This window comes from Hippichthys cyanospilos, chromosome 7 (assembly GCF_059441005.1).
Source record: "Hippichthys cyanospilos isolate Australia breed blue-spotted pipefish chromosome 7, RoL_Hcya_1.0, whole genome shotgun sequence".
Lineage (NCBI taxonomy): Eukaryota > Metazoa > Chordata > Actinopteri > Syngnathiformes > Syngnathidae > Hippichthys > Hippichthys cyanospilos.
Genome location: NC_142375.1, coordinates 21330589 through 21348827, shown reverse-complemented (window position 1 = coordinate 21348827; position 18239 = coordinate 21330589). Strand labels below are relative to the sequence as shown.

General features: G+C 39.5%; 1 protein-coding gene across 3 annotated transcripts in view; it reads left to right on the top strand.

Moving 5' to 3' along the window:
- coro2aa (coronin 2Aa) overlaps window positions 1–17968 on the top strand; it is a 30826-nt gene extending 12858 nt beyond the window's left edge. For all 3 annotated transcript variants that reach the window (XM_088419756.1, XM_088419755.1, XM_088419757.1), the window contains exons 2-12: window positions 6582–6782; window positions 6867–6983; window positions 7903–8052; window positions 9042–9221; window positions 9349–9465; window positions 13028–13132; window positions 13208–13304; window positions 14282–14394; window positions 14472–14562; window positions 14726–14934; window positions 16429–17968. In XM_088419756.1, coding sequence (XP_088275882.1) covers window positions 6582–6782; window positions 6867–6983; window positions 7903–8052; window positions 9042–9221; window positions 9349–9465; window positions 13028–13132; window positions 13208–13304; window positions 14282–14394; window positions 14472–14562; window positions 14726–14934; window positions 16429–16563 — 1515 coding nt within the window. In that variant the 3' untranslated portion in view covers window positions 16564–17968. The remainder of the gene's footprint in view (window positions 1–6581; window positions 6783–6866; window positions 6984–7902; window positions 8053–9041; window positions 9222–9348; window positions 9466–13027; window positions 13133–13207; window positions 13305–14281; window positions 14395–14471; window positions 14563–14725; window positions 14935–16428) is intronic.
- Window positions 17969–18239: the final 271 nt, after the last annotated feature.

Sequence of the window (18239 nt, the reverse complement as noted above, 5' to 3'; positions counted from 1 at the left end):
TTTTTTCTTTGAATCTTGAGGCTAGCGCAATAAGATTTAGCACCTGCGCATTCCTCGCATTTTGGGACTCGACATAGACGCGAAGTAAAGGAGGAAGTTGGGTTTTCGGATCAAAGGCCTGCACAAGGTGGCCATTGTTTGGATTGGGAGTCTCGTCCGAAAATTGGATTTGAGTCATTGATGTGGGTTAGCAAATTGGAAGCGCGCTACGTGTAGCGCTGTGTTGACATCACATGTAAACTTTGAACTTACCGCGACTGTTTGGCCAAGAGAGGAGTGGCCGCCAGTACCAGATTATGACCTGCTTTAAATGCGGTATGGTATGTTCTATATACAGTACTGCAACATTAAACAACAGTGCATAAACACAGATGTTATGTACAGTTATTTTCTTCTTTTCTCTCTAAGACAGACGTTGGGAAAAGCTTACTTGCATATATGAATGCATGAAGGATTATTTTGGGATTTTTTTTTTTTTTTTTGATCACTGAGGAGCCGTGTGTAAAAATAGCCAACTTGGTGTTTGTCGTCATTCGGATCCCAGACAGGCCGCCCGCCCGCCCGCCCACCGCTGAGACTGCAAGATGCATGTTTCTTATTGCCTTATTACAATCTGCTTTTTAAGATGCCATCTTGAAGAGCATATTATTTGATGTATTGTATTTAAAGGGACACTGTGTAAGTTTTAGACCGTTTTGCATTAAGAAGGAATAAATGAAATGGTTATCAATTTCAAAAACGTGCAAATAAATGTGTTCTTAACGACCAACAGAATGTTTTAAATATAATGATACGTCTAGTTATCATAAATGATATTACATGGGGGGTGGCACTTCTCTGTAGGCGGCCATGTTTGTTATAGCTACAGACAATGGTAAATGCAGCACCTGCGGCACCCCCTGCTGTCCGTAATGAAAAATGGTTCAAATCTTACACACTGTCCCTTTAAAGTGGAAATCAACCTCCCAAAAATATCTTTACAATAATATGTGCCCACACCAGTCTTAAAATGACATTCTGGTTATAATTGTGTTTGTGGCATATGAATTAAGCAGCAAAATTTGTTCATTTTGTACATCCCAAGGGGCAGCCATTTTGCCACTTGCTGAGCCACGATTGGTCATTATCTGAGCCTTTAGTAACTGTGACCCAAACTATTGTGTCTCAAATAGTGGAGCGTAGGACTGCACGATTATGGCCAAAATAATAGTCACGATTAGTGACTAGTTTGGTCAATATTGAAATCATGATTATTCATCATGTTTGGTCAAACATGTCTATTTATTGCCCTTTTTTTTTTAAAAAAAACAACCAGTATATAAACAAGGCTTCGAGGTTTTTTATTTATGATGTTATTTAATTATATACATGTATATTATATATAAGTAGCACTTACTATTTTGTCATATTTTTAATATGTACTGTATAAACAATTTTGATGTTTTTAGCTGGGGTTTTATACGCATTAGCCAATTAGCACAGAACAGCAATTTGGGCAAAACCGAAAAATGGCCATGTTGACCTCATCCTCCCTTTTTGTGTAGTAGTGAGATCGCCTAATCGAGGAGTTACTCCTGTTCCGTGTCTGCTGTTTGTAAGAGAAAAGCCAGAACATTGCTCACTTGGCTCATGTAGTATTCCCTCACTACATCATAGTTTGGTTATTGCGGCTTCACTCGGTCAGGGATTTTGTTTTCTGACCATAACTTTTTCTATTGTGGGTTCACGTCACTCCTTTTCACGCAGTTTGTCTTCCTTTTCGGACAGACCAGTAAAAAAAGAGCAATTTTATTTCTTTAAAAAAAAAAAAAAAATCTATACATGGATTTTCATCTTCGATCATATTTACTGCTGTTAAACCTCATAATTTTTCTTGATATTTTTCCTCCTTCTGAATCAGACCAGACAAGAAAAATTGCATTATTTTGTATTAAAAACAAAAAACAAAAGCGACCCCCATTTTGCAAATTACCAGTAAAAAAATAGCAATTTTATTTCTTAAAAAAAAAAAAAACTATACATGGATTTTCATCTTTGATCATATTTACTGCAGTTAAACCTCACTATTTTTCTTGATATTTTTCCTCCTTCTGAATCAGACCAGACAAGAAAAATTGCATTATTTTGTATTAAAAAACAAAAAACAAAAGCGAGCCCCATTTTGCAAATTACCAGTAAAAAAATAGCAATTTTATTTCTTTAAAAAAAAAAAAAAAACTATACATGGATTTTCATCTTTGATCATATTTACTGCAGTTAACCCTCACTATTTTTCTTGATATTTTTCCTCCTTCTGAATCAGACCAGACAAGAAAAATTGCATTATTTTGTATTAAAAAACAAAAGCGACCCCCATTTTGCAAATTACCAGTAAAAAAATAGCAATTTTATTTCTTTAAAAAAAAAAAAAACTATACATGGATTTTCATCTTCGATCATATTTACTGCAGTTAACCCTCACTATTTTTCTTGATATTTTTCCTCCTTCTGAATCAGACCAGACAAGAAAAATTGCATTATTTTGTATTAAAAAACAAAAGCGACCCCCATTTTGCAAATTACCAGTAAAAAAATAGCAATTTTATTTCTTTAAAAAAAAAAAAAACTATACATGGATTTTCATCTTCGATCATATTTACTGCAGTTAACCCTCACTATTTTTCTTGATATTTTTCCTCCTTCTGAATCAGACCAGACAAGAAAAATTGCATTATTTTGTATTAAAAAACAAAAAACAAAAGCGACCCCCATTTTTCTAATTACCAGTAAAAAAATAGCAATTTTATTTCTTTAAAAAAAAAAAAAACTATACATGGATTTTCATCTTTGATCATATCTACTGCAGTTAAACCTCACTATTTTCCTTGATATTTTTCCTCCTCCTGCGTCAGACCAGACAAGAAAATTTGCATTATTTTGTATTAAAAAACAAAAAACAAAAGCGCCCCCCATTTTGCAAATTACTGCAGGTATTTTTCGGGATAAAACCCCCCAGATAAACGAGAGGAAACCTTATTCACAATCCCTCCTAGTGCTGTATTGAGCTCTTCCCTCGTGTGGTACTTTTTATGCTTGCTATGGAAAACGAAAAAGCATGACTTGCCGGGTTGATCATCCAAATTCTAAACGGATGATCATGCCTTTTGGTCCAATCCCCAAACATTCCCTACAAGCCCTCTTCTTCATTTTATGTCAATCGACACAACGCGGCCTTGGTAAGCATTGCAAAGGCCGATTAATGTGATGCCAGTCGGACGTGCCAAGAAGCATGTCGGCGTTCGGACGGATCCGAACGCTGCCAGGGATTATCGCGCGTAGCCAAGTGTAAACAAACCTCTGTCAGGGCACGTTTGATTACGCAATCCAGAAAGGAGTGGAGTGCTGTTTCACCCTTGGCAACATTCAAATAATGGTGTTGGTTTTTATTGCGGAGCAGAACAGGTGGCGTCTCTTTTTACAAGGAGACAACTCATTTACCTGCGCAAAGGAAAGTCCGGTGTGTTGATACTCACATTCCGGAACGGATCTAAATTTAGAACTCCATCACAAAATCATATCTGCGGCCAGAACGTTTTTACGACGGCACTTTTCTCGATAGCAAATCTATGTCTCGGACGTAAACATAAAAAACGTGTTGTGCAACGACGGTATTTCAGCAACCTCGCCCCTCCGCGCGGAGTCCACAGATTTCCCGTAACGCCTATCTTCCAGATTTTTTTTACAAATGGACACGGCAGACGAACTTTTGCTTATGGAAGTTCACCGGTAAAAACACCTTTTTATGATTTGTCCGAAAAGGACTGACGTGATCTAAATACCGTAAACAAGCGCCACGGTGGGGAGAGATGAGGACTCTGATGGGATTCTCAACATCTGTTTTAGAGTAGTGTTGTTTGTCTTCTTTAGAGTCCATTTACTGCCGCCTATAGGATGGGAGAATATCGTCTGACAGCGAGGGAAAGCCACGCCGAGTATACGGTGCTGTTGGGCCGCATAATTAATCGAATTTTAATCTGATCGCGGTATTGGCTGCCACGATTAATGAATGAATCCTCTGTGATATTAACATTTAAAAAGCTGCCTATACATGTCAAATCAAAATCTTTGTATTTCTACCACCAGAGGGCAATGTTTCTCACGTTTGCAGAGCAAAATTTATGATTTATTAGTGTGGAACGGCGTTGAGTTTCTCACCTGATTCCAAATACATACAGCGCTAGCTGTCAATCGGGATCCATTTTGAAAAATCCGATTCCAAAAAATTGGAATCAATTCGGTTTGAAATGACCATTTTTTTTCATTGTTTTGCACTCAGCAAGTAAGTTAGCCGTGTTGCCCTGTGTGCCATTTGCTTTCATTATTATTTACTCTATCTTAGTTTGTTATTACCATTTGAAAGTATCAAGCCTTGAAGCTTTGTTTATATACTGCTTGTTTAAAAAAGGGGCAATAAAGCGACATTTTTGACCAAATGTGATGAATAATCGTGATTATTATTTTGGTCATAATCGTGCAGCCTACAGTGCTGCAAAATGCGTGCCGGCGCATCTATTATAAACTAAGCTAGACTTTTTCTCCAGGTTTTTTTTCGCCGTAGTGGATTTCAGTGTAACGCAAATGCAGAAAAAAACATTTTATATTATGCAACAAGTGGATTTTTCCTTGTATGAGTAAGAAAGAGGGAAAGGCTTCATTACATGGATTTTTTTTCACACTGGGGGATTTTTTTGCACGTGCAGGTTTTGTTGTCGAGGAGTTTTACCGTACTCCAAAACTATCGCTCCATTTGATTCAGTAGCTCATAACGGACGGGATCGCTTTTAGCTGCCAGGCTCAACGACTCTCCTCAGCATTGAGGGGAGACATTCCGGTTCTTCAGTGGCGGCCCGAGGGCGAAAAGAGATAGAGGAGAGCGTAAACCGAGACGTGACACGTCACTATTGTCATTCTTACTTTTTGTGGCACTCTTAATTTGAGCTGAAAGTATCAGCTTTAGCGCGCAGTAGTGCTTCTGTAGCATTACATTTGTAGTTTTTCTGCAACATTTTTTTCTGACTTATGTGTACCAGGAAGTACCGTATTTTCCGCAGTATAAGGAGCACCGGATTATAAGGCACACCCTCAATTAATGACATATTTTAAAAACGTTTTCAATCACGATATAGTAATACTCAAAGTAATAATAATAATAACTCAAATAATAACTCTAAACTCTCAATAGCATAATAACTCAGTCAATATTAGCAACCTTGTTCAAGTGTAAACAAACAAAAGAAACAGGTAAAGCTTACTTTATCACTTCATTCCCCATCTACGAACCCCAATCTCAGTATTGATCCATATATAAGGCGCACCTGATTATAAGGCGCACCATCAGCTTTATAAAAAAATCAAAGCTTTTAGGTGCGCCTTATAGTTAGGAAAATACAGCACTTGAAATCATTGATTATTTTACTGTTTTTTTTTTTATCTGTCTTTTAATTTAAAAAAAAAAACAACAACTTTATTTTGAAAACTGTCCATTTGAGTTACTTGAGGGCTAAATTTGATCTACCAAGTAGCAAAAAGAATAAGCAACAGGCGTCTTTTTTTGGGGGGGCGGAGAAAAGGCTCAGTGAAGTGACACCAGAAGAGCTTACAACTATGAAGAAAAATAACACTTTGAACCATCAATACCAGGAGTCCTAGTTGGAATAATTATTTTTCTCTTTCCGATTGGGCGGCTTGGCAAAATATAATTGAGAAGCACTGATATTAACGCACAAGTGTCAAATTTCAGTCCGCGATGGCCGATATCCAGAAAATTTAGACAATTTCTCCCTCAAAAATACCTGATTCAAATAATTAGGATCTCCCGTTAATAAGCTAATAATTTGAATCAGGTGTGTTGGGGAGAGAAAAGCAGGAAACGTGCAGGATACCGGCCCTCGAGGACTGGAGTTTGACACATATGTCCCGTTGCCATTTCCAACATCCTATCTGTGTGAAGCCGGCGTTTTTGCAGGGACCTCAACAAAAACAAAAGTGTGGAGCGGCCCATGGTAATAAAAAGTTTGGGGACGGCTGTTTTAGATGACGTAGAGGCAGTCGGATATTTTGACAGGTTTCCCCCTATCAAGACTTGAGTTTCCGTGTAAGCAGCTGCTCGGTCACAGCGCCTTGTCCATCAAGCTCCTCCGCCCTTTATTTATAAGTAATGAGCATGCAGCAGGCAAGCAGACATGCAGGCTGGCTAGCGTTGGTCCCAGTGGACCGCACTTGCTTATCTTGCAGGTTAATCATATATGTATCGACTACCCGGAAGAGGGAGTGCATTCAGTTCGGGCAGGAGGCGGGGAACACCCCCAAACTGGTTGCCAGCCAATCGCAGTGCAACCCTAACATACATTATATTTATATTTGGCACATTTTATTTGTGTTGTTTTTGCCAAATTTGAATTTTTTTCTGGTTTTCATTGTCATGATTTTGCGCCTCCTTGGTGGAGGTGTTGTGGAGGTCCTTCTTTTTCGTAGACTGCGGAATCTTTGGTTTTCTTTGGCCACGGAGCCTCGAAATAGCACCTCTGGCCTTTCGTTGTCAGATGTCATGGCGTCCTCCGTACCGCAGCTCCAAGTTCAGGCATGTGTTCGGCAAGGCGGCCCCCAAGGAGAGCTGCTACGACGGCGTGCCCATCACGCGCAGCGTGCAGGACAACAACTTCTGCGCCGTCAACCCTCGCTTCCTCGCAGTCATCACTGAGTGTGCGGGGGGCGGGGCCTTCCTGCTCCTCTCTATCCATCATGTGAGTGTTCACACAATTTCGAATGGCTTTTTCAAGAGTAATCCGGTGACTCTTTTAATTGACTTTTTGTCCAAAAATCTTCAGACTGGTAAAGTGGACCCTCACCACCCGCGAGTGTCAGGCCACAGGGGCAATGTTTTGGACGTCAAATGGAATCCCTTCGACGACTACTGCATCGCCTCCTGCTCTGAGGATACCACGGTTTGGCAAAAACTCACACGCTCATGCACGCGAAATACGCGCGCTCTTGAGGCATGCTAGGGAGTAGAGGCAAGATAATATTCCGGTGCCTCACAAAAGAGGAACCAGGAGGCTTCCCACACATTCCTCAGGAACAAATCATCCAGCTTTACCTCCTTGGAAGTGGTGTTTGCATCACGCTGGTTGACTTACAAATGCTGTTCTGATTGCAGCTTTGCATAAGTATATGCAAATTTTCAGGCTTTTGCTGGAAAGCGAAAATGATTTCGGCAGGAAAAGCCTGCTAAAAATGCCAAACTTTATCAGATGATTTAGCTTGATGTGAACTGATCTGTAAACAGGGCTGTGTAAACTTATTATAAACAGTATTCAATATATACCGTATTTTCCGCACTATAAGGCGCACCTAAAAGCCTTAATTTTTTTAAAAAGCTGATGGTGCGCCTTATAATCGGGTGCGCCTTATTTATGGATCAATATTGGGATTGGTAGATGGGGAACGAAGTGATAAAGTAAGCTTTACCTGTTTCTTTTGTGTGTTTACAGTTGAACAAGGTTGCTCATATTGACTGAGTTATTATGCTATTGAGAGTTTAGAGTTATTATTTGAGTTATTATTGTTTTTACTTTGAGTATTACTATATTGTGATTGAAAAAGTTTTAAAATATGTCATTATTGAGGGTGCGCCTTATAATCCGGTGCGCCTTATATGTGGAAAATGTTTAGAATGTGCCATTAATTGAGGGTGCGCCTTATAATCTAGTGCGCCTGATAGTACGGAAAATACGGTAATTATTCTAAATATGAACTTTTTTGTTATGTTGTGAGTCAAAATGACCCGTCTGGATGGTACAGTCAATGTTTAGTGAAGGGTTGTAGATGTTTGTTTGTTGTGGTACAAGACCTGTGCTTCTTCAGGTGAAGGTATGGGAGATCCCCCCTCACGGCCTGTTCAAAAACATGACGGTGGCTTGGAAGGAGCTACAGGGTCACAGCCGACGGGTGAGCCTCATCGAGTGGCACCCCACCGCCAGCAACATTCTCTTCAGCACCGGGTACGACTACAAGGTAACTAGCAAACCACTCTACGCTCTGTGTCAAATACCATCAACACGCAAGTGGAGTGTATCGTGATGTAACCAAACTGGTTTGAACTATTAGGAGGAGATAGGAGTTGCATTCTTATGATAAAGATCGCCCGCGGCTTCGTCTGTTTTGATATGTCTTCTTCTCCTTTTGGTTTCTCCCACCGCGAATCAGTTGCCTCCATTTAAGCTTGTCTCCTGCATCCTCTTCTCTCACCAGTTTCAGTACCTTCATATCTTCTTCCACTACATCCATAAACCACCTCTGTGGTCTTCCTCTAGGCCAGTGTTTCTCAACTATATTTTGCCAGGCCTCCCCTAGAAAAGGGAAAACTTTTCACGCCACCCACCCAGTATGCTATTGAGAGTTTAGAGTTATTATTTGAGTTATTATTGTTATTACTTTGAGTATTACTATATTGTGATTGAAAAGGTTTTAAAATATGTCATTCATTGAGGGTACGCCTTATAATCTGGTGCGCCTTATAGTGCGGAAAATACGGTGGGTGTGCGTGTGTGTATGTATGTATATGTGTGTGTATATATATATATATATATATATATATATATATATATATATATATATATATATAAAATGTGTCATATAATTGAGGGTTCGTTTTATAATCCGGTGCGCCTTATAGTGCGGAAAATACGGTGCTGTGAGTATTACTATATTGTAATTGAAAAGGTTTTAAAATATGTCATGAATTGAGGGTGCGCCTTATAATCCAATGCGCCTTATATGTGGAAAAAGTTTTAAAATATGCGGTTAATTGAGGGTGCGCCTTATAATCCAGTGCGGAAATTACGGTAATCAGCCACTGTAAACTGGATTTATTCTTATTAATTTACTCACTAATTCAAAGCCACTGTCTTAGTTAAAGCTGAATAATAACAATTAAAAAAAAGTATCCAAAATGAGGTAAAGCTCTAGCCAGGTTGCCACGCTTGATGCATCCCCTCCACCAGGTGATGATCTGGAACCTGGACTGTCCGGAGCAGGTGATTAAAAATCCCGTGCGGACCATCGGCCACCACACGGACGTGGTGCTTTCCATGTCCTTCAACGCGGACGCGAGCCTCCTGGCCACAACGTGCAAGGACAGGAAGGTGCGACTCCTTGAGCCGCGCTCGGGGACCCTGCTGCAGGTAACCTGGGAATTTCTGCCGATCCCGTCTCCCCGAAGCCCGTGAGCCACCGCGCTTGGCATTTACTGTACACCGAATGTTTCTCGATTTCCTCCCGCCTCGTTCGGCTTCTGTGCCTGGTTGCCAGGAAGCCAACTGCAAGACGCACAAGGCCACCAAGGTGCTGATTCTGGACAACGTCAACAAGCTGCTCACCTCCGGCAACTCCAGATGGAACGACAGGCAGATCGCACTCTGGGATTTGGTGAGGGTCACTCTTAAAATTCGTGGGTCAAAAGACACACAAATTGGATGATTATTTATTTTTTATACTCATTTATAATACACAGGGTAGAGAATTTGACTTGGCGAGATTTGTAGCCTCCAAGGAGTTCAAAATAATATTGTGTTCGTTGATTTTTACCACCATAGTTAATTTTATTTTCTAACCTGTCTTTACACAATTATAAGGAAGGTGTGGAAATCTGTCTATTGAAATAACTTGTTTATTTACATCATATAGTTGTGTACTAACTTAACTAACGCCAGGTGACCTTAGAGCAGGGGTGTCAAACTCAATTGCACAAGGGGCCAAAATTTGAAAAACACTTAAAGTCGCGGGCCGAACACGATAAACATTTATTGAACACCCTAAATGTATTTGGGACATGAATATGAATAAAAACATCCAGGAATATTATTCTGCAACAAACTTAAATAATAATAATATAATAATAATAAACCTTAAATAACATATATGTAATATTTTGTTCATAAAAATATCTTGTTAAATTATAAAACTTAGAACTTAACTTAAACAACTTAACAATATAATAACATTAACTTAAACAATTTAACAATAAAATAACATTCAAATCTCTTTGCTCCTATGTCAATGTATATAAAAAAAATAAACTTAAATATCACAAAAGATTTTGCTCTCCTTAAAAAAATATCTCCTATCTAAAATATACATTAGAAATACGAACATGCAACATAACCTGGAAATATACATAAACTGTGTGCTTTTCAGCAATAATATAAATGATTCAGTTTACATTGCTCTTATGACTTTCTTCTGATCATATGCTCTGATCGCAGCCGGACACCTGGCATCTTTTTTTGGCAACAAGTTGGTTTATGTTTGGTGTGAAGTCCTGTGTTGTGGAGATTCTCAGGATGGACTGCAGGTGTTCATCAGTGAGACGACTTCTGTGTGCTGTTTTGTTAATCTTCATCACTGAGAAGAGCTTCTCACACAGATATGTACTCCCAAACATGCACAAGATTCGGGCCGCATGAAGTCGGAGCTGGGGCATTGTTGTGGGGATTAATTGAATAAACTGTGCGGGCCCTGCAGTGTCGTACTTTGCCTTCAGTGTCTCATTACATTGTAGCTCAATCAGTTCCATCTGAATCTGCGCAGGTGCAGTTTCAACATCGACAGCAAATGGGTTGCGAAGCAAGTCGAAACTCCTTTTTTGTGCTTCAAAGTCACTAAAGCGCCGTGCGAACTCAGCGCGTAGTGTCCTCAGTTTGTCGGCAAAGTGCGTTTTGGGGAACACAGTAGTGCTAACTTGGTTCAACATTACTTGGCAACAGGGAAAGTGAGACAAGTTACACTGTTGCACTTGTGTCTCCCATAAAAGCAGCTTCACTTGAAATGCCTTCACTGCGTCATACATGTCAGTAATCATGCGGTCACGTCCCTGGAGCTGCAGATTTAAGGCGTTAAGATGAGCTGTTATATCAGCCAGAAACGCCAACTCGTTCTTCCATTTTTCATCCCTCAAAACGGTGGAGTCTTTTCCTTTACTGTCCATGAACTGACAGATTTCGTTGCTGAGCTCAAAAACTCTGTTGAGAACTTTACCCCGACTTAGCCAGCGCACCTCTGTATGATAAGGAATGTCAGCAAACTCTGAATCTATCTCCTGCATAAAGGACCGAAACTGTCGGTGATTTAACCCTTTAGCTCGGATAAAGTTTACGGTTTGCGTTACAGTGCTCATTACATGATCCATCTTTAGGACTTTGCCACATAGTGCTTCCTGGTGTATGATACAGTGATATGCTGTTAACTCACCAGTGCAGTTCTCCTGCTGCATCTTCACTCGCATCCTTCCCACTAGTCCACTTTTTTCACTGCACATAGCCGGTGCTCCATCAGTTGTAAGTCCAATAAGTTTGTCCCAGGGCAGTTTCATGTTGGTTACACTTTGACATACTTTTTCAAAAATGTCTTTTCCAGTCGTTGTCCCGTGCATTGATATAATGTCCATTACTTCCTCTGTTACGCACAAATTGGAGTTCACTCCACGGATGAAGATGGCCAATTGTGCAGTATCAGTCATGTCAGTACTTTCATCCACAGCAAGAGAGTAGGCAATAAAGTTTTTGCTTCTTTCACTCAACTGTGCTCTTAAATCAGTGGCCATCTCACAAATACGATCTGTAACAGTATTTCTACTCAGGCTTATATTTACCAGCATCTGCTTTTTGTCTGGACATAAGACTTCAAACACCTTCATCATGCAGCTCTTCAGAAATTCTCCCTCTGAAAACGGCCGGCCCGATTTGGCGATCTCCTCTGCCACGATAAAACTTGCTTTCACAGCAGCTTCACTTTGTGACTTTGCACGGGTAAAAAACGTCTGCTGGAATGTCAGATTCTTCTTTAACTCTTCTGCTTTCTGTCGCTTCTGCTCTACATCCAGGTCTCTCAGGTTATCTTTATGTTTTGTCTCGAAGTGCCGTCTTAAATTAAATTCTTTGATTACAGCAACATTTGCTCCACAAATGAGACACACGGGTTTACCGGCAATGTCAGTAAACATATACTCAGCCTCCCATCGGTTATTAAAGGCTCTGTTTTCGGAATCAACTTTTCTTTTCGGCATCGTGAGGGGTATCTTCGGCTAACGTCTATCTTTGTAATATCTTGTAATACTTTGACCCAGGGAGGTGCGCGGCAAGGCAGCTGAAGCGTTGCATTGTGGGATCTGTAGTTCAGTGCAGTATCGCGTTATTAGCGCGTCATATAGACGGGCCATTAATAACGATAATGTAAAATGATCTCGCGGGCCGGATATGATTATTTAGCGGGCCGGATCTGGCCCGCGGGCCGTGAGTTTGACACATGTGCCTTAGAGCAACAAGTGGGTAATGTACTGTAGTAACACAAGTGTGCCATCTAGTGGACACATAAATTTAGCAACTAAAACGGATCAGCATTTATGAGTCCAGTATTGTCATTCATTCCAATTCATATAAATTCAACCTCCTGAGTTCTTATTCAAATGTGTCCATGATAGTGGACATTTAGTTTTTCTCTATATATTTTGTCCCGTGTTTGGGTGGGATGTGATTCACTTTGCTGTCTTGCTGAGTCAAAAGGGACACAACGGTGGACACAAATGTCTAGCTTGTGCTTGATTTGACATTTAAACACACACTATATATATATATATATATATATATATATATATATATATATATATATATATATATATATATATTATTACCTCTTTATATATTACCTCTTTTACCTCTATTACCTCTTTCTTTTGTGTGTTTACAGTTGAACAAGGTTCCTCATATTGACATTGAGTTATTTTGCTATTGAGAGTTTTGAGTTATTATTGTTATTACTTTGAGTATTACTATATTATGATTGGCAAAGTTTTGAAATATGCCATTAATTGAGTGTGCGCCTTATAATCCGGTGCGCCTTATAGTGCGGAAAATATGGTTTGTTTGTGTATGTGTGTGTATATATATATATATATATATATATATATATAATATAATTTTTTTTTTTCTTTAAGGGTGATCTGTCAGTGCCTTTGTTAGAGGAAAACCTGGACTCTTCGTCAGGGTCCCTCTTTCCGTTCTACGATCCCGACACGCACATGCTGTACCTGGCCGGGAAGGTGAGCGTCCCGCGACATCCCATAATATCACGCATCGACTGCGAATGATCTAAGAGGAGGCGGGGTTTCCCCCAGGGGGACGGCAACATCAGGTACTATGAGATCAGCTCGGAAAAGCCGTACCTCCACTACCTGACCGAGTACCGATCCAGTTTACCTCAGAGAGGGATGGGTAAGTCTACAGCCGCAACTGAAATCCAGGCTGGGGGGTTTTTATCCTGCATTTTGGGGGGGGGAGGTTAATTCTCGTATATTATGACATCTTATCTGATTTATTTGCTTTTTCTGCCCCCCCCCCCCATAAAACTTTTAACATTCAATCGCAAATACCTGGTTTTATGTTTTTGGTTTGTTTGCTGTTATTATTTTCAGTCCAATCGTTCGTATGTTTCTCAAGAGTTTGGCTGAAAAAAAAAAAGTCTAAAAATACCGTAATTTCCCCAAGTATAAGACTCTTAATTTCGGGGACAAATTCTGGTATTTTCGATGTTGCTGTGTATGAGACACGCCGACATTTTGGCAACGATAGCAAAACAGAATGAATCTCATCTTTTCTAAGTTCTTTATATTTTCTTGTGTTTAAATCCGTAAGTGGTCTATTTTTACGGCTTTAAGCATGTTTCAGATTTCCCACATTGTGAGCAGTCACTGAACGCCTCGCCAGTGTATTTTTGAATGCGCTCGAAGCTCTTTTTCCGTTTGCTCGCGACGCGGCTCGAGTTCAGTCCCCGAAGTCGAACAGCGTCCGTGTTTCATCAAGTTTATCATCGTGTGTATATGCCAAAAGACTGCAATTAATCGAGTCAAATTGAATACCTTTCAGAGTTCTCTAACCTGTGCACTCTTATTTGAATCTGCACGAGACATCATAGTTTTTACATAATTCTCCCCGTTTTAGTAATATTTTCGATTGTGATCAGGGATGGACTCGTACGTCGGTTCAGTTTGCTCGCCTCTTTTATTGAAAATAATGCCTTTTTTTTTATTTGTAATGATCTCGACGTTGTGTTACGGTTGTTGTGTAAAGATTCAAGAAATAAACAGTTGCATGAACTGTGGGGTTATTTTTAAAGTTGACACCCAGCTTGGTCAACTTTTGGGCCCCATCCCTAGTCGTTATTGACTGTAATTTGCCTTTGACGTTGTCAGGCGTGATGCCAAAGCGAGGCCTGGACGTGAGTTTGTGCGAAGTGTTTCGCTTCTACAAGCTGGTGACCATCAAGAGTCTGATCGAGCCGCTGTCCATGATCGTCCCTCGAAGGGTCAGAAGACGACTCGCTGCGAGCAAAGGGTCGTTTTTGGAAGTGACGTCGTCGTCGTGCTTTGTTGGGTTTTGCAGTCGGAGTCGTACCAGGAGGACATTTATCCCATGACGGCGGGGAACAAACCTGCCCTGACTGCCGACGAGTGGCTCAGCGGCATCGACAGAGGTCAGCATTATTTGAAGGAATTAATATTTTTTTAAATGGATATATTCTTGTAAAAAAAAAAAAAATTGGTACTTTTTTTCCCCTCGGTTTTATGGTAAAATTTAAAAATGTATCAAATTGGCCAACATTTTTTGACACCAAATTGCTCCCGTTTGGCTGGCAGGCCCGGTGCTGATGTCGCTGAAGCCCGGCCATCTGGCGGACCAATCGTACGGCGAGACCGCCAAAGGCAGGGCGTATATCGGGGAGCAGCCCGGATCCAAAGATGGCGACGGCAAAACCGGCAATAACGGTGTGGCCGACGGTGACGGGACGACTGTTAGCAACGGCCAAGACTTCCTGCTTTGCTCGCCGCCCAAGACGGAAAATGAGGTAGTCAATTACTCTTATTCTTCATATCACGTCGCATATACAGTGGACCCCCGTGTTGCATCGTCCCTGACTTACGTTATTTTCATGTTGCGACTTGGAATACTGAGTTTTTTCATCCCGTCTTTATGATATTTCCCTGTTTTGCGCCCAAAACAACTGTCATGACCCTAGGGGCTTGGCTGTATTTGTGTTTTATTGCATCCATCTGCTGGCGTTTTCAGGTAATTGCACTCATTTACTCTTGCCGTCAAACTGCTCTCGTGCAACGCGTCACCACAATGGTGGTCTGCTATAGGTCGGCCTCACTCGTTTCAAAATGGCGGAACGGTAAAGCTTTGTTTGATCGCGAGTGGTTACAAAAGCGTATTTATAGTGCATTTTACTGCTTAGTACGAAGTTGAAAGGGTTAGCCAAGGGTCCCAAGATTGCTAGTCATGTTAGAGGGAGACGTAAGAAGATGATTGATATGGAAACCATGCTGGAGATGATATGGGCATAACAAACGGCACTCAAAGGTAAATAAATCCTTTCTATATTTTTTAGTGATGATGTTAACAGATGGTATACATGTATATTATACATACGTTGCACTTGCTATACTATTTTGATGCCAATTTTGAATATGTATGTACAATTTTGATGTTTTTCCCCGGGGTTGTAAACGCATTAGCTATTTAACATAGTTTTGGAGCGCCCGCCATACGGCCGATTCGCCGCGGAACCGATTCACCTCGTAACACGGGGGCGCACTGTACTTTTATTTTTTATTTTTTTAATGCATATACAAGTGGGCTAACACCGTTTGTTGTATTTCTGCCGGAACGTGATTTAAGATTTTATGGTTACTATAAAATGGCAATGATTACTTCTGGTTATAAATGAATAAAATATCGAACCATTCCAAACAAATACAGATTTTTTTTTTTTTTTACAATGATAGAAAAAAGGTACGTCTTAACAATTTAGTACTTGAAAGAAAAAAACAAAAGTACCTGGAATTGAATTGAATTTAATAATTCGATAATGAAGTACTTTAGTGTTTGAGTCCCTAAAGTAATCAGTTACTCGGTAACTCTTGTCTAAAAGAATCGATTTCAGTGCCGAGCGTTATCGGAAAAGGAAAACTCTCGAGAGCCAGTATATTTAGCATTTTCACACCTTACTTTTACCCATCTATCTGTGTAAAATATCGGCGGTATCGTATGAAAGATGAATTTCCATTGCTTACTTTGAATAGCACGTATGTTGTACGTGTGGAAACACTGCCATCCAGTGGTCACAATTGTCACTACAGCGCACATTTGGTTTATTAGGTAAGCATGAGTCAAGGTTGTCAGCTACCCCCCATAAAAAAAAGATTTATTATTGTTATTACTATTTTAAAAGACGAGAAATCTCGTCCATGGCACTGAAAGAGTTTAAAAAAAAAAATAGTTGTGTAAAAACCTAGCAAGCGACGACGGCTTCATCGGCAATGTGGATTTCGTTGGGCAGCTTCGCGTGAAGTTCCGCAAGCAGCAGGACGAGATCCGTCGTCTGCTGGAGCTTCTCCACCAGCGGGACGTGCACATCAAGCAGCTGGAACTAGAGATCAACAACATGAAAAACTCTCAGCAAAACTCACTTTAACTTGATTTTTTATTTTTATTTTTTTTAAAGCCCGGCACGCACTTCCACATAAAAAGGTGCACATCTCGTTGATGTAAATACACTCGGTGATTCTTCGCTTTTAAAAACCTGCACACTTTTATTTTGATAATCGTAGCTATGCAACTTTTTGGAGCTTTTTTTTTTTTTTTTACGCTTTTTAAAAAAAGATACACGATTGTATGCAAATACAATTTTTTTTCTTGGCTCCGATGTTCCAGAAAGTGCACTGAAAAGGGAAAAAAAAAATGCAGTTGTGTAGGAAAACTAAACAAAAAACAAAACAATGTTTTTATGGGTGATTTGTAAAATTCACAACTTTTCTACAATATTGATTCTTTTTGAGGGGGGATAATGTGATTTTTTTTTTTTTGTCTAATTTTTTCTCTAATTTTTTTTCTTATTTTCTTTAGCTGTTAGTCTATTTTTTTAAACTCAGAAATCGAATTATTTTCCCCACTGTATTTTGAGAATACATTTGCAATAAAAAAAATCTTAATTGAAGAGAGCAGGAATATTATGTGAATGAAATCTCATGACGAAAATTTTTTAAAAAATGATATGCAATTTTTCACATTATTTAGGCTTGTATTTTTATTGGGGAAATGTAAGATTTTGTTTACTCTCATTTTACATTCGGAATAAAGTTTTCTCAAGATTTCTAATTTATGTATTTTTATATGTATTTTAATTAAAAAAAATAAAATAAGGGAAAATCACCTTTTTCACTAATTTAAAAGTTATGCTAAGGTGTATTATTCACCCTTAATAGTGACTAAAAAAATTGGACTTTGTTCCGATAGTAAAACATTTTTCTCCTCTTTCCAATCACTGCCATTGACGTCAAAACCCATTTGAATTTTAATATTAATCTTAAAACGATTTTCTTGTGGAATACAAAAGTTGAGAGATTTTGTTATCACAACTCGTGATATTTTTCCTTTTTTCAGTGTACTGACATTGTGCTTGCATTTTTATTTTTTTTTTGATGATTTGAATGTTTCCATCGCAGTTTTTATACATGCGGTGACAAAAACAAAACAAAAAAAACAGAGGGCATTGCTACTACTTGAGGTGTTTAGAAAGGACATTAAAACTGTTGCATGTCTTTGCTGAGGTCGTGTCACTGTGGGGGGGTTGGGGGGGGGGCAATTTATTTAAAAACCACCAATGAGCATTGTTCACTTTGCATTGATTTTCATTTTAGCAGGAATAAACTGGCACACACGTGAACGAAATGCCTTATTGTTGATATTTCATACTTTAGCTTTAATATGTCCTAGTTTTGACTTTTCCATTGTGTGTAGAGTTGAAATTTGAGTTCATTCCCATGAAAAATCGCGCTCAATTTTCCTAGTGAATTAAAAAGATTATTTTTTTTGGTTGACTTTTGACATTTTTGTTCCAATTTTGCTCTTTTGTTTTCCTCTGAAACAGTTGTGCTTGTAAGATAACATAGCGTTGCTGTTGGTACATTTTTGAGCACAACTCTAATAGCAGTTCGATAGCAGTTATGCTCATAGGTTCATATTCCTCGAGATGTTTGGAATGGGAATTAATGGAGCCCAACAGCGCCCCTCTGTGGTCACCGTTGAAGTTGCACCAGGTGAGAGTGGACCCAACCGCGCCCTCCAATGGTCACCGCCGAATTTGCAAGA